Here is a 14,714-nt window from a genome sequence, read left to right on the forward strand (position 1 = left end):
AGTTGAGGAAGAAGGTGGACATTTTGGAGGCCCCCTTGTCAAAGTTAGCATCTTCAAAACAGATACAATGGACAAACAGGAACTGAGAGAATGGAACAGTGTCTTTACAGGAAGCAGGGTGAGAGGATGTATAGCCAAGGTAATTTTGGGAGTCAGTTGGTTTGTAGGGGATATTGATGGCCAGCCTATGCCCAGAATTGGAAACAGAGATGTCAAGGAAAGGAAGGGAGAAGTCAGAGATGAACAAGATGAAGGTGACAGCGGGATGGAATTTGGAAGCGAAATTGATAAACGTTTCCAATTCCTGATGAGACAGGGAAGCACAATGATGACATTGGTATACAGTAGAAAGATTTGTGGCTGGGGGCCGGAATAGGACTGGAACAAGGAATGTTCCACATACCCCACAAAGAGCCAGGCTTAACTGGGGCCCATGCAGTTACCGATAGCCACTTCTTGAAGCAAGTGAAAGAGAAGTTGTTCAAGGTGAGGACAAACTTGGCCAGGCAGAGAAGGGAGGTGGTGGATGGGGACAGTTCAAGAACAAACAGAGAACCTTGAGACTATCCTGTTGGGGAATGGACATGTAAAGGAATTGCACGTCCACGGTAAAGAGGTGCCTGGAGCCCGCAAATGAAATTTCAGTGGGAAGGGACTGGACAAGAGCAGGTGGGAGCTGGAGGGTGGTGGTGGGGAGAGAGAGGTCACCAGTCAAAATGAAGTCAGTGACTGTTGTGGGCACAGGAGCCTGATGTTCCACATAGGGATCATGGTCCGGGGGAGAAAGGAAGAGGTATGTGAATGCTGACGTTCAGCCTCTGCAAAGTAGAGGTTAGTCTGCCAAACAACAAAAGCAACACCTTTGTCAGCAGGCTTAATTATAAAGTCAGCATTGGATCAGAGAGCTCTGAATGTAGTCCGTTCACAGGGAAAAGGGTTAGAATGGGCAAGGGGTGCAAAAAAGGCGATCAATGTCACGTCACCTATTATATGCTCCTTACCCCCTCCCACACCCTATCTTCTGCATAAAAAACAACTTTTCCAAGCTACAATCAGTTTTAAAGAAAGGTCACTTGATCTGAAAAGTTAACTCTGATTCCTCTCCAAAATGCTACCCAATCTGAGATTTTCCAGCAATTTCTGTTCTTGTTTCTGATGTCCAGCATCCGCAGTTCTTTTGGTTTTTTACATTGTGATCTGGCTGGCTTCAGTTCCGTTCAAGAGTGTCATTGTCTATCAGAATCTGGTCGAGTCAGGAAAGTTGGGGCCCTTTGGGTAACACATTACTATATTATTTTATTTGGCCAAAGGCTTTTTTAATGGCCTACTTACATTTTCATTAAATTAGTCTTTAATGGCTTTTGTAAGTCATTGAGACAGCACAATATTCCCTCAAACATCTTAAGCACCACCACATTATCGCACCTTATTTTAGAAATTTCAATTTCTGATGGATTCTCAAATTGCCCTTATTTTTTATTTCAGTCCATACTACTTTAACAACTGTTATGAACACTTCTCTCAAGAAAACCATGAAAAGTTGGAATCGGAGAGGGCTTTGCCAATTAATATGATCATGAGTGATCTGACTTCCTCACATCCACTTTCCTGCTTTTGCCCCGTAACTGTCAATTTTCCAACTGATCAAGATGTTATCTCCGCGTTAAATATACACAAGGAGTCTGCTCCTACCAGCATGTTTCTGCTCCTACCAGAATTCCAAAGACTCTCAATCCTCAGAGAAGAAATTCTTCCTCATTTCAGTCTAAATTGGCACCCCTTTATTCTTAGATTATGCCCTCTGGCCCTACACTCTCCCATGAGAGGAAACATCCTCTCACCATTTACCCTGTGAAGCCCCTTGAGAATCCTATATGTCTCAATGATATCTCCTCTCATTCTTCTAAACTTCAATGAGTAGAGTTCCAACCTGATTAGCCTTTGCTGTTAAGATGATCCTTTTATACAAGGGGTCATTCTAGTAAACCTTCCTGGATCTGCCTCCAATGCAATGACATCTTTCCTTAAATAAGGGGACTAAAATTGTTTACAGTATTCCAGATGGGATTGCCTCAGCATGTTATTCAGTTGCAGTAAGACTTCTCTACTCTTATCCTCCAATCCTCTTTAAACAAAGACCAACATTCCAATAGTCTTAACTGATTTGCTGGCTTTGTATTTCATGCGCAAGTACTCCCAAGTCCTTTTCTGTTGTAGCTTTTTGAAGTTTTTCCTCCATTTATTTTTTTTGTGGTCTCCCTTCCCAAATTAACAACTTCACATTTTCCCATATTATTGTCCAATGACCAACTTTTGTCCCCAATTACTTACCCTATTGATATGTCTCTGCAAACTGTTTGTATCCCTCTCACACCCCTACCTTTCCAGCTATTTTTGTGCTGTTATATCTCTGGACTTTTCTCCCTGTTACAGTATCACTTAAGTGTATTAACATGACATACTTAATTTTATTTCCTGTTTGGAATACTCACTACATTAGGCACATCATTAAATTTCTTTGTGACCTGGTAAGAGCCAATGAACCTTATTTTAATGGAGCACCCGAGACAAGTAATAATATTAACACCTTATCTCCAGAAATTCTATTCATATTTCAAATTCTACACTCCCATCTCCGCCCAATAATCTTTGAAATTGCAGAACCCTTCGGAAAAAAAAATCTCCCTATTCCGGTCCTGAAAGAGAAAAGAATTCTCCCCATCTCACTCCTATCTAAACTCCTATAAAAATGAGTCCAGTCTGTCCAACACTTCTCGTCCAAGGAGCTGTTCATTCCAGGTATCAATCCAATACACCTCCTGTGAATAGGCTCTAGTAGATTTACATCCTTCCTTCAATAAAGGAGACCAAAACTGTATAGTATTTGTGATATGATCTCAACTATACATGCCCTGCATAACAGAAGCAGAACATCCTTGCCTTTAAGTTCAATTTCTTTCATAATAAAGGATAGCATTCCTTTAGCCTTGCTGTAATAACATACTAACTTTTCGTGAGTCATGCACTAGGAGTCCTCGATTTCTCTGCACTTCAGAATTCTGCAGTTGCTGTCCATTTAGGTAATTTTTTTTTTAAAAATTGCCTGCCAACATGAAATGTTTCACATTTTCTCAGGTTATATTCCATCGGCCTGTAAAGGTCTGGTCATTACACATGGTCTTAAAGTCTGACGCTGAATAATGTTCCTCAACATTGCCGCTGATAAGCAAAAAATGTAATTTGCTTGGTTCCCGAATTATTCATTATTTCTTTGCATACTTGCGATGTGAGATTTGAAAGTTAATGTCATTGTATTGCCTTAGGCAAGCCATAATTTAAAACAAATTCATTTAATTTCTCCATTCCCATTTTAGCCACAATATTCCTCAAAGGAACTGCCTCAGGAAATCTTTTAAGCATTCATAACTGTTACGAGAAACAAATACACATAAGTCTGGAGAAATGCAGCAGATCTAGCTGCATATACGGAAAGAGGAAGAGAATCCAGTGTGACTTGTATAGAACTAAAAGGGGTTGGAATTTTTAAAAAATGTACTTCTGACTGAGGCAAAGGCCCAATGAAAAAGACAAAAAAAAAAAAGAGTTGTTAATGGTAAAGAACTTCCGGGATCATTGTTTGGATGCAGCTATCTCCATAATATCATCGCCAATTGAGTCACTAATGAGTGTGACTGTCCACCTAGGAAATTCTGTGCTGCCTTGTGAGGCAGAGCCTGAACCCACAGCCACATCTCCAACCATGCATTTGGCAGGCATTTCTGGAAGGTGAGCCTTGTCCTTGGCCTTGAAATCACTTCCACCAGTTCCTTTTCTGTACCTCTTCTTGCTGACGGATGTTCTCAAACAAATGGAGTCCTTTCCTACAGAAGCTTCCTCCAAGTCAGTTTCTTCTGAATGACAGATTCCTACATGTTGACATCTATCTTGCATTTCCTGAAGGACGCTTTCAGGGAGTCTTTGAAATACTTCCTTTGTCCTCCTCTCATTCAAATGCCTTTATGCTAAGCACATGGTCGGCCCAGCAGATTTGGTTAATAAGCTGCTTCAAGGATAATGATATTAGCGTGGTGCTCCTAGCTGATGTGAAGAATCCATCTCAAACAGTGTTGATGGTACCTCTTCAAGAACCTTGAACTGGCGACTATACAGAATCCAAATTTCAGAACCCTACAGAAGAGTCAGAAGGTTGACTGCCTCATACACAAGAATCTTGGTATCAGCACACGTGCCGTAGTCGTCATAAACCCTCATCCTTCGGCATCCAAAGGTGATGCTCACAGATCAGATGCAATATTGAATCTCCAAATTCAATGTATATTAATGATTTAGATGAGGAAACTATGTACCATATCTTCAAAACTGCAGGTGATACAAAGCTGGATAGGAGAAAGAAGTACGAAAAGGATGCAGAAAAGCTTCAGTGTGATTTGGAGAAGTTAACCATGTGGGAATATAGATGGCAGACACTGATGGTGGACAGATGTTTGGTAGCAAAAACAGGCAGGCAGATGATCTGAATGGCATTTGATTGGGAAAGGGGCACGTGCAATGAGACCCAAGTATCCTTGGATATAGTCACTGATGTTCTTTCCTCCTGGACTAAGAAACATTGGTGCGAGACAATTTATTTTCCTGAAGTTGCCTTTGTCAATGGTGGGTTGTGGGATGTTGTTCTACGGGATTAGGAACCCCTCAGCTGAAAATAAGGATGTTGCCTCCATCTCTTCAATCTGTTACAAGTCACATGTTTATCAGCGAATGAACAATAACAGGTTGTCAACGCAAATTTGCTGAAATGCAATTGACAAATTGGGGATGTTGTTGTTTTGGAAGCGCAAACTTTTAAAACATGTGTTGGCTGTAATGTGGTTACATCACCAGCACTTGAAGCACAATTTTTCAATAGCACGGGGCTGCACAAGAATGCAATCATCGCATTATAGGAGAACAGACTGTATGTCATATCTCAGCTGTTGCTTTTTAACAACTAACCAAAAATCCTCATGAATGGTCGACTGCCTATATTAGGTAGCTATGGTCTTGAATTCCAAAATCTAACACATCAGATTTAGTTATATGTTGAAGCAACTAGCAGGATGTAGACAGTAGCTGATTTGCCAAAAACTTCTTGCAATCAGCACTTTAGCTTTGGCAGTAACGAGCATTCATGCAACTTTCTTTGGGGTTCTTGTGGTTTTCCTGCCAAAAGCTCCAGTGAACAATCGGAACAATATATACACTAATTCATTTAGGCTTTGTGGACAATACAGATTGAATTCATGTCAATTACAAACAAATTCTTTAAAAGCTAAATTAGTTCAAATATCAGCATTTTGACAATATAAAATGAAAATATTCTATCAAACACTTCAATGAGCATGCTCATTCCAGGCAGCCAGATGATGAAGGATAGAACTGGATCCTATTCACTGCACACAATAGATTTAATTTAAAATGGCATGTTACAAACATGCACCTTCAAATCTAGCCACTGCAATTCCAGCGTGCACAAGTGAATCTCCAGTTAATATCACCAAAACACAATTAAAATGTTCAATATTCTACTAACAACTTGCATGCAAGATCATTTGAGAGAGCAGGACTATGATCGGAAATAATGGCCCTTTGTGGTGCAGCGGTAGTTTCTCTACCCCTGAATTAAGAGGCCTGGCTTCATGTCCAAGCTGCTCCAAAGATGTGTAATAACAACTTTGGATCAATTAGAAAACATCCTATCATCGAAATGGGATGCCAAAAAAAAAACTCCCCTTTTGAATCAACAAGAACCACCAAATAAAAAGTTTGCTCTTAAAAATTGGAGAAATATTCTGCATAAGTTCAGCATGCTTTAGTGGTGTTCCCTATTCAATGGGATTCTCCAACAAGAATTTGACAGTGTTTCTCCAAGATGTTAACACTACTGGTAAACCCCCAAAATGTTCTGCCAGACAATTTGGCAGTTATTTTGTAGCTAATCATTGTCTCAAAGACACCTAGAGGAGCAAGTAGTAAAAAACTTAATAAAGCAGCAACGAAAGCAAAGCAACAAATCAATGAAGGGGAGAAACAGGTAAGATGCAAAATGGCCGGAAATAGTAGACACGACCTTGGATTTGAAAATTCTATTAACTTTCATGGAGAGATTTCATTTTATTCATATTCTCATGTAGTATTGGCATCTCAAAGAATAAAATAAAATATAGATTATTGTATATAGACTGATAAATGATTCATTCTCAAAACATTGACATTTTAAGCTTTGAGTGGCTTTCCAATAAAGAAATCAAAATGAAATTATTTCATCACTGACAATTGTTTTCCATGTTTGAAAATCTTGCTTTCAGTTGAAACATACCTAGGTAGTTAACTGCAAGAATGAATATGCTAGTGTTTGCACCCAAATAGCACAGGCTTGATGCAGAAATACAGCAGTTACCACTCTACATCTCCCAGTACTGTCAACAACTATGTAGGAGATATATTGTGAAGCATGTTTTGGCTTCATGTAATGGGATATCTTAACGCATGAACCATAATTCTTACCAAATATATAGCTTCTCAATAACTAGAGTTAAGCTGTAAGCTTACCATCTTGCTTGCTCTGTTTTTTCATCAGCCATCTTTCCAAAGTTTCAGTAGGAACGCTTTCTGCTACATATTCATCAAGTACATTTGAATGAAGGGATAAGTACGACTTTACTTTATCATCAGTCAGACCTGCAAAGGTAAAAGACAATAAAAATAAGAGTACAAGATTATTTCTACAGGGTTTCCATTCTGACAACCAATTCTTGTTTGGTCAATAGAAACCCAAAGAACAGGGGTGATCATTCCAGGGTAAATCATAAAACAGAGAGACACTCCTGAGTAGTCACATGAGAGTCTGTATATTTGCCCCCTCTTACTCAGTCTCTTGGTCTCACTTCATTGAAATCTAAATTGTTTTGAATCTTCAGGTTTGCTGCTTTTTTTTTGGCCTTTTTGTGTATTTCTTCCTTGGATTTAATACTCCCTAATTTCCCATGCTAGCCATGGTCTAACCACAATTCCCATTGTATTTTTACACTGACCAGGATGAATAATACTTGCGGTTACAGATACTGTTAGTATCTTCTACTGTGATGTCTGAGGCACAGTATTTATTCAACTAACCTGTTTCCAATTCCACATTATTATTTCCCTAATGTCATTCTCTAAGAAGCTCATTTTCACTTTGGCTTCTCTCTTCCTTTACATATATTTAAAGAAGCTCTTGCTGTCCATCTTGATATTACCCTCAAAGTTTATTTTCTCACTCATTTTTGCATTGTCTTCTGCCAGGTTTTAAAGCTTTCCAATCCTCTGCTGTAATGTTTGCCACATTGTGTGTTCTTTCTTTCATGATGCCATGCCATGGTTAACCATTGTTGGCTTGTTCCCTTCCTAGAATCCTCCTCCTTCACTAGAATGCGTCTTTGCTGTGAACCACTCTCTTAAATGTCTGCCATTAATCCTCAATGGTTTTTGCAGCTAACCTCCTTCCCAGTCCACTGCAATTAGCTCCTCTTTCATTCCTTTGTAATTAACCCATTTTAAGCCAAGCACAGTTGTTTCTGACCCAAGATCCTCCCTCACAACCTGAATGCTAAATTGAATCATCTTATGGTCACTGTTTCCAAGATGATCTTTTATTCTAACATCATTTATTAAACCTGCCTCATTACACATCATTAGATTCAAAATAGCCTAATTGAATTTATAACATGTTGTTCAAAGAAAGTGTACCAAATACACTATGAATTCTTCTTCATGGCTTACTCAGTCAACATGCATTGTGAGAAAATCAATAATAACAAATGAATAATTTATTAATTGACTGAAGAAGAGATTGTGCCCTAGAACACAAAAGACCTGATTAGATTCTGGATTACGAGCAATAACAGAAATTGAAAAATTGATACTTCAACGAATTCCAATTGCATCTATTTTGTCCTCCCTCCTATAAACATCAACACAAAAAACCTACATGAATAACCAAACCTTAACATGCATCACAGCTCTGGCATAATTTCCTTGGAGCAGTAAATTTGGGAATTGAGGGTAGACACTAAACAAACTTGGGAAGAATCTAGCAGCATTTATCTAGATACAAGTGATTGGAAGGTTGAGGGTGTGGTTAACAGTTCATCATGAAATAATAGGTGGATAAGGGAAAAATGACTTTTAGGTGTATGGGATGAGAATGAGGGAAGAAGGTTAGACTCAGGTTTACTTGAGTGAAGTACCAACATGAACTGGTTCAACTGAATGGCCTGTTTCCATGTTATAACTTTGTCCATTTATATTGTCCTACAGACAGCCAAACTGAGGCAACCTTTCTACCTCTGTTATCGCAACACAGTAAAATTAATCTGTCAAAGAACCCAAATAGTCACTCCAGTGTTTTCTAATCAAACTTTTGAAGAACCATCCCGGACTTTGAATTAATTCCAGACATTTGCATTAATGTAGATTTTGTATCCCAAACAAAAGACTTAATAATTTATTAAACATAAAATAACATGGAGAAAATTAAATGAAACTGTAAGCTAATTGACTTCTGTGCTTTAAAGCCAAACATTTAATTCAGGGATAAGTAAAAGGAAGGAAAAAAAACTGGTCAAATTACTTAACTGTTCTACAAAATGTGATGTTAACACACAAATATGGACTCCTTGGCTGCTTTTCTCAAGTGTTGATGTGGATCACCTTCTCAGTTGACCCAGGCAAATGCAGTGAGACTTTTAACTCAGCTGTCCTCTCCCCGAGTTTCTAGAATCTGGTGTATCAGATTCCACAGGGAGCTTTCAAATCTTCAAGCTGTTGCTGCAGCACTCCAGAAAATATCTTAGAAAAAATACTTCTCAAAAAACTTTAATTCTGGTTTTGCCCTGAGACTGATTGGCAGCTGTTGAAAGTTGGAAAAAGTCAGCTGCTTGAATATGAGAAATAAAAACAGGTCACTGGCAAAGCTCAGCAGGGCTGTGAAGAGAAATCAAAGTTAACATTTTGGGTCTGGTGACCCTTTCTCAGAACTGATGGTAACTAGAAAAATGTCGACTTATATGCAGAAGATAGGGTGTGAGAGGAGTGAAGGAGTAAATGATAGCCAAGGATAGAGCCCAAAGAGAGAAAAGAACAGTTAGATATTCAAAGGAGTTGATAACAAGCTGGCTGGGAGAGTGAACAGCCATTAGTGGAGACTGTTAAAGGCTAACAATAGATATAGTGTTTAATGGCAGAAGACGTGATAACAAGGCCTGGTGTGTAGGGATGGGGACTGGGACACGGGGGAAGTTCGGGCCCTATAATTGTTGAACTTGATATAGAATCCCGAGGGCAATAGAGTTCCCATTTGGAAAATGAGATGTTGTTCTTCCAGCTTGAACTGGAGCTCTGTAGCAAGCCTGAGACAGAGATGTTTGCAAGGGAACCGGGTGGTATATTAAAGTGGCAGGCAACTGGAAGTGGGTCTTCTTTTGCAGGCAGAATGTGGAAATTCTGTGAAGCGGTGACCCAGTCTATGCATCATTTCACCTACAAAGTATGTTTGGGCCCTCAGAAACTGAGAAAGGAGGAGGTAAACAGGTAGGTCTAACACCTTTGGCGGTTGCAAGGGAGCCAAAGAGTGGACCAGGGAGTCACAGAAGTAACAGTTTCTGTAGAAGGCAGACAAGGGAGTGGTGGCATCTCACTGGAGGTAGCAAATATGGCGGCTGATTACGTTCTGGATGTGGATGCTGGTGAGATAGTAGGTAAGGGCCAGGGATGTTGCAAGAAGGAAGAGAAGGGTGGAAGGTGGAGGTGGAAGTGCAGGAAATGGGTTGGATCTGGTTCAGGGGCTGATTGACAACGGCGCTGGGGAATCCACTGCAAGGATGTATAGTCCAGGTAACCGTGGGAGTCAGTGGGTTTATATAGTGGATATTAGGGGCCAGTCTATTCCCAGAAATGGAAACAGAGCTGTCAAGGAAGGGAAGGGAGGAATCAGAGATAGACCAGGTGAAAGTGGGGGTAAGATAGAAATTGGAAGGGAAAGTGAAGTTGATGAGCATTTCCAATTCGAGATGAGAGGGAGAAGTAGCACCAATGCTTTAACGATATGTCAAAGAAAAAGTTGTGGTTGAGGTCCAGAATAGGACTGGAACAAGGATTGTTCCACGTCCCCCACAAAGAGACAGGCCTAACTGGGGCCTATGCAAGTATCCATGGCCACCGCTCTGACCTGAAGAAAATGAGAGGAGTTAAAAGAAAAGTTGTTGAGGGTGAGAACTAGCTCAGCCAAACACAGGAGGTTGGTGGGGGTGGGTGGGGATGGTTCAGGCTTCCACTCCAGGAAGAAGCCGAGAGCCCAGAGACCATCCTGGTGGGGGTGAACATGTAAAAATGATTGCACGTATATGGTAAACAGGAGGCAACTTGAGCCTCCAAACTGGATTTTCAGAAACTAGCATAAAGCGTCAGAGGGATCATGGATGTACACAGGGCAGAGACTGGATGAGGGGAGAAAAGACTGAGTCAAGGTAGGAATGGATGAGTTCTGTGAGGCAGAAGCAATGGGTCTGCCCAGGCAGTCCTGCCTGTGGATTTTCAGAAGGAGGTAGAAGCGAGCTGTGTGGGACTGGGGACTATCAGCTTGGTGGCAGTGGGGGTGGGGGGGGGGGGGGTGGGGGGGGTAAGAGATGAAATGAGGTCAGTGATTATTTTTAATATAATGGCCTGATGTTTCATGGTGGGGTCATGGTCCAGAGAGAGATAGGAGGAGGTATCTAAGAGCTGGCGCTCAGCCTCTGCAGTATAGATGTCAATACACCAAACTACAACAGCACCACCCTCATCAGCAAGCTCAATAACAAAGTCAGATTTGGATCTAAACACACGGATTGAGGTCAGTTCAGAGGGAAAGAGGTTGGATTGGGTGAGGGGAGCAGAGGAATTGAGATGACCAATGTCCCATTGACAGTTCTCAATGAATAGATTGAGTGCAGGCCAGATGCATGGGTCCACAGCACCCTCACAGCCCCATGGTACCCTTCCCTGCAACCACCGAAGGTTTAACACCTGCCTATTTACCTCCTCCTTCCTTGGCATCCAAGGACCCAAACTTACCTTCCAGGTGAAACAGCACTTTACCTGCGCTGATAATGCAACCACAAAGGCCCAGGATCATGGAGACACCTAGTGCACTAGTTGATGAATTTTGAGCCAGCAACCCTAACCTGACACAAAGCTAGGTTCCTCAATCAGGCACTGATTAGCAGAGCTACCAAACCACAAAGCACCACTTTCCCCCTGTTGGGCAAGGAGCACACAAGCAAACTCAACAACTTTTGCTTTACAGGCTCCCCAATTGGCAATCTCCCTGCTTGCTACTGGTTGAATATCAACATGACATGGTGAGGCCCTTAGTGAACATTAATTGCCCTCAGTGGACATGTGGCCGCAAGAATCATTCACAGGCCTATCCATCCCAGATTTAACCAGCAAGGTGTGGGCAAGCGTCAGAATCCTGACCTGGTACCATCCCACCCAAATAAATGTCCTTTCTGCCATGTATCTTAATTCAGGAGGACATCATTAAATACTGTCCAGACTGTGGCAAGCAAGATTAATAAGATCTAAAGACAAGTGTGGTGATAATGGAGGCCTGGCTCAAAATTCTCTCCACTCTGCAGGCACCCCTGCCTCTATTCCTGATGAAGGGCTTTTGCCCGAAATGTCGATTTTCCTGCTCCTCGGCTGCTGCCTGACATGCTGTGCTTTTCCAGCACCACTCTAATCTAGACTCAAAAATGGACAAGGCTAGTTATTACAAACCTCTGGAAACAAGGCTAGTCAGGAAAGATGAGAAGGAAATAATGAAGGAAAGATGGCAGCATTAAAGAGATTATTATAGTGCAGAAGAGAGAAGACATCATCAAGGGATTAAGGACAGAAATCTATTTAGTTAGCGCGAAGAATCAATAGAAGCCCCATTACACTTGCCTACACATCCTTATAAACATCTAGCTGGTGGGAAATAGAAAGGAAAACATTTACAAGGAAATTACAGGGAGTGGCTGTATTGATTGTAACAAGGTCAGCCAGGTGGACCTTATAGAATGTGTATTCCCTGACTGTACCAAAATAACAGTCTTAATCAGGGAGCCCTGGCTGACAAATAATAACAGGAGTGTCAGCCATGCTGTTCAGTCTGAGAGTTGCCTCTGAGGGAGCTGGATCAGTGTCAGTGAGCCTCCACATGTAAATCAAAGATAACACGGTGACAAGATTCCAGCCTCTCAAGAGTTATTTTACTGGCAAAAACTACAAAGTAGTTATAGAGTTTCAATTTTCCTGATGGGCATCTTGTCCTTGCTCATGTCTTTGTAGCCTTCCCTTCCAATCTCCTTGGCGAGATGTAGAATGTAAAGCCATCACTCATCCTGGGAAACTTCAAAGTTAGTCACATCGTCAGACCACACCTTCTTCCAGCAGTTGTTGTGGTCTGTGAAATCTCCTCCCAAGCGGTGTGGGCCAAGTCAATAACATGACAGATGATAAACTGTTTCCAGAAGTCCATCATCACCAGGTTTTCATCTGTAGACAAGACTTGCCAGGTTGCCCTAGGTACAGGTTTCTGGATGCAGTGGCTCTTCAGTGCCTTGATGATTTCCTAGTGGACTAGCTAAATCAACAATGAGCAATCAGGTGGTATGAAGAGAACTTTGATAGTAAGGTGGGCACTCTGCCTGATGCTTACACTGGATGACTGCATTATCGAGGATGACAAGAACTTTGAGGTTCTTTGATTGGATGTACTTCTTGATTTCTGGAACAAAACAGTTGTTAAACCAAGCCCAGAAGATGCAAGTGGACACTCAGCCTTCCTTTTTAGACCTTCATTGCACAGGCATACGGTTCTTGCTGTTTCCTTTGAAATGTGAGAGTTCGCAGCCTGGTAGACCAGCAGCTTGCACCTGTACTCTCCTCTAGCACTGGCAGAATGTAGTGTCGTGGCACGATCCTTGAATCCCAGCACTTTGGTGACTTGCTTGGTGATCTACCTGCAGGACCACATTTGCTTGTAGAAGCAGCTGGTTTCATCTACATCAAATACTTGCTCACTCCTATATCCCTTCTCAAACAGCTTGAAGAACATTGGCACGACAACGTTGATGGTCTCCTGGTTTGCGGGACTTGTCTCCCCACTCAGCTTAATGTTGTGAAGGCCATAGCAATTTGGTAACCTTTCTTGCTCTCCTTACTGCCAGTGAAAGACTTTGCCAGGTGCTCATAGATATGCAGCACTTGCTGTCGCAGGGCATACCTATACACTATAGTGGTCCTCTCTGTCACCATCTCCTCAATCCATAAACTAAGCCTCTTTTCTATCATTTTGTAGTGGATATCCCACACCACAGGTGTCACCTTAGCACTTTGAAGAGCAGATTCTTTCAGTTTTTCTTACTTCAGCATCTTTGCTCCTATTCGACTGAACAACAGACTCAACTGAGGCTGAATTCACAGCTGATATCGCCACTAGCCAACATGCCACTTGTGTCATATCCAACAACATCATCATCTTTTTGCATTTAGGCACAGTAGTTTGGGAGCTATCATAATAACACAAAGGTCAAAAAATCCAAGACCCACGCAACCAATTTTGAGTTGCTGTGAAAGAGGTCATGGATATGTAATCTTTGCCCGTGGATGTTGATTACTTTTTGGCACAGACATTTTGTGGATACAGAGGAATGACTGTACTGTTTAAAGCAGCTTTGACATCTTTATTAATTAGATAAACTACTTATTAAGGAGACCAACGCTTAGGTCCAAACCTTATCACAGATCTGACTTTTTCCAACTCAAGCCGGTATTCTTCCTGAATACTGCCCTCCATAAGCATAAGGTCATCCAATATTCTGCAGCACACATCTTAAATTTCACCATGTCCCAACCTTTTGTCACTCCTGTGCTTGCTGACTTACATTGGTTCCTGGTCAAGCAACAGCTCAAAGTTTAAAGTATGTTTTATTGTTTTCAAATCCTTCGATCATTGTCTTTCCCTCTCTCTATCATGTAAGTAATTAAATAGTTATGTAAAGGATATCTGGTGGCAGGCAATTCTTTCGACCTGTTCTGGTACACAGCTCTTTCCATCAACCCTCCACGAGCAAGGAGTTGGGTGCTCGGGAGGATGAACAGGTCAAAGAAAGCCTTGTGGACATCTGCCAAATGGAAGTAGAGGAGGAGGGTGCATCATCAGGGGACAGTGGATAGGAGGACGATGCGTCTGCACCATCCTCACCCCCCACACCCAGTAACCAGCCATAACCTCCCGCAACAACACACAGCCCTAGTACACAGAACTTTTCACCTTTATCAGTAAGGTACAATACACAATAGTTTATTCCATTAAATATTAATTTTTATTTATAAATGTTTTAGTCTTGATTATTAAAAGCCAAAAAAACCTGAAAATAATATGCAAAGTCATAAACTTGGGGTCTGGAACCTTATTATTTTTTAAAAAACCATAAGTTAAGCTCCACACTCACAAATTAATCATTCGCCGGGATTTTCAGGAACAGAACCATCGCGGATATGGAGGAATGACAGCAGTTATTTTACTGCCAAAATAAAGTACTTGAGACAAATCTATTTCTAAATGTTAGGCAATAAATCCTTACCAT

The 14,714-nt window shown here is 41.3% G+C and overlaps 1 protein-coding gene across 5 annotated transcripts in view; it reads right to left on the bottom strand.

The window, feature by feature from the left end:
* pde10a (phosphodiesterase 10A) overlaps window positions 1-14,714 on the bottom strand; it is a 452,977-nt gene that overhangs the window by 203,220 nt on the left and 235,043 nt on the right. For all 5 annotated transcript variants that reach the window (XR_011961886.1, XM_072581016.1, XM_072581017.1 and 2 more), the window contains exon 2: window positions 6,610-6,738. Coding sequence is in view for 4 of the 5 variants with exons in the window: in XM_072581016.1 (XP_072437117.1) it covers window positions 6,610-6,738 (129 nt within the window). In the remaining variant the exon portion in view is untranslated. The remainder of the gene's footprint in view (window positions 1-6,609; window positions 6,739-14,714) is intronic.

This window comes from Chiloscyllium punctatum, chromosome 11, assembly GCF_047496795.1.
Source record: "Chiloscyllium punctatum isolate Juve2018m chromosome 11, sChiPun1.3, whole genome shotgun sequence".
Classification (NCBI taxonomy): Eukaryota; Metazoa; Chordata; class Chondrichthyes; order Orectolobiformes; family Hemiscylliidae; genus Chiloscyllium; species Chiloscyllium punctatum.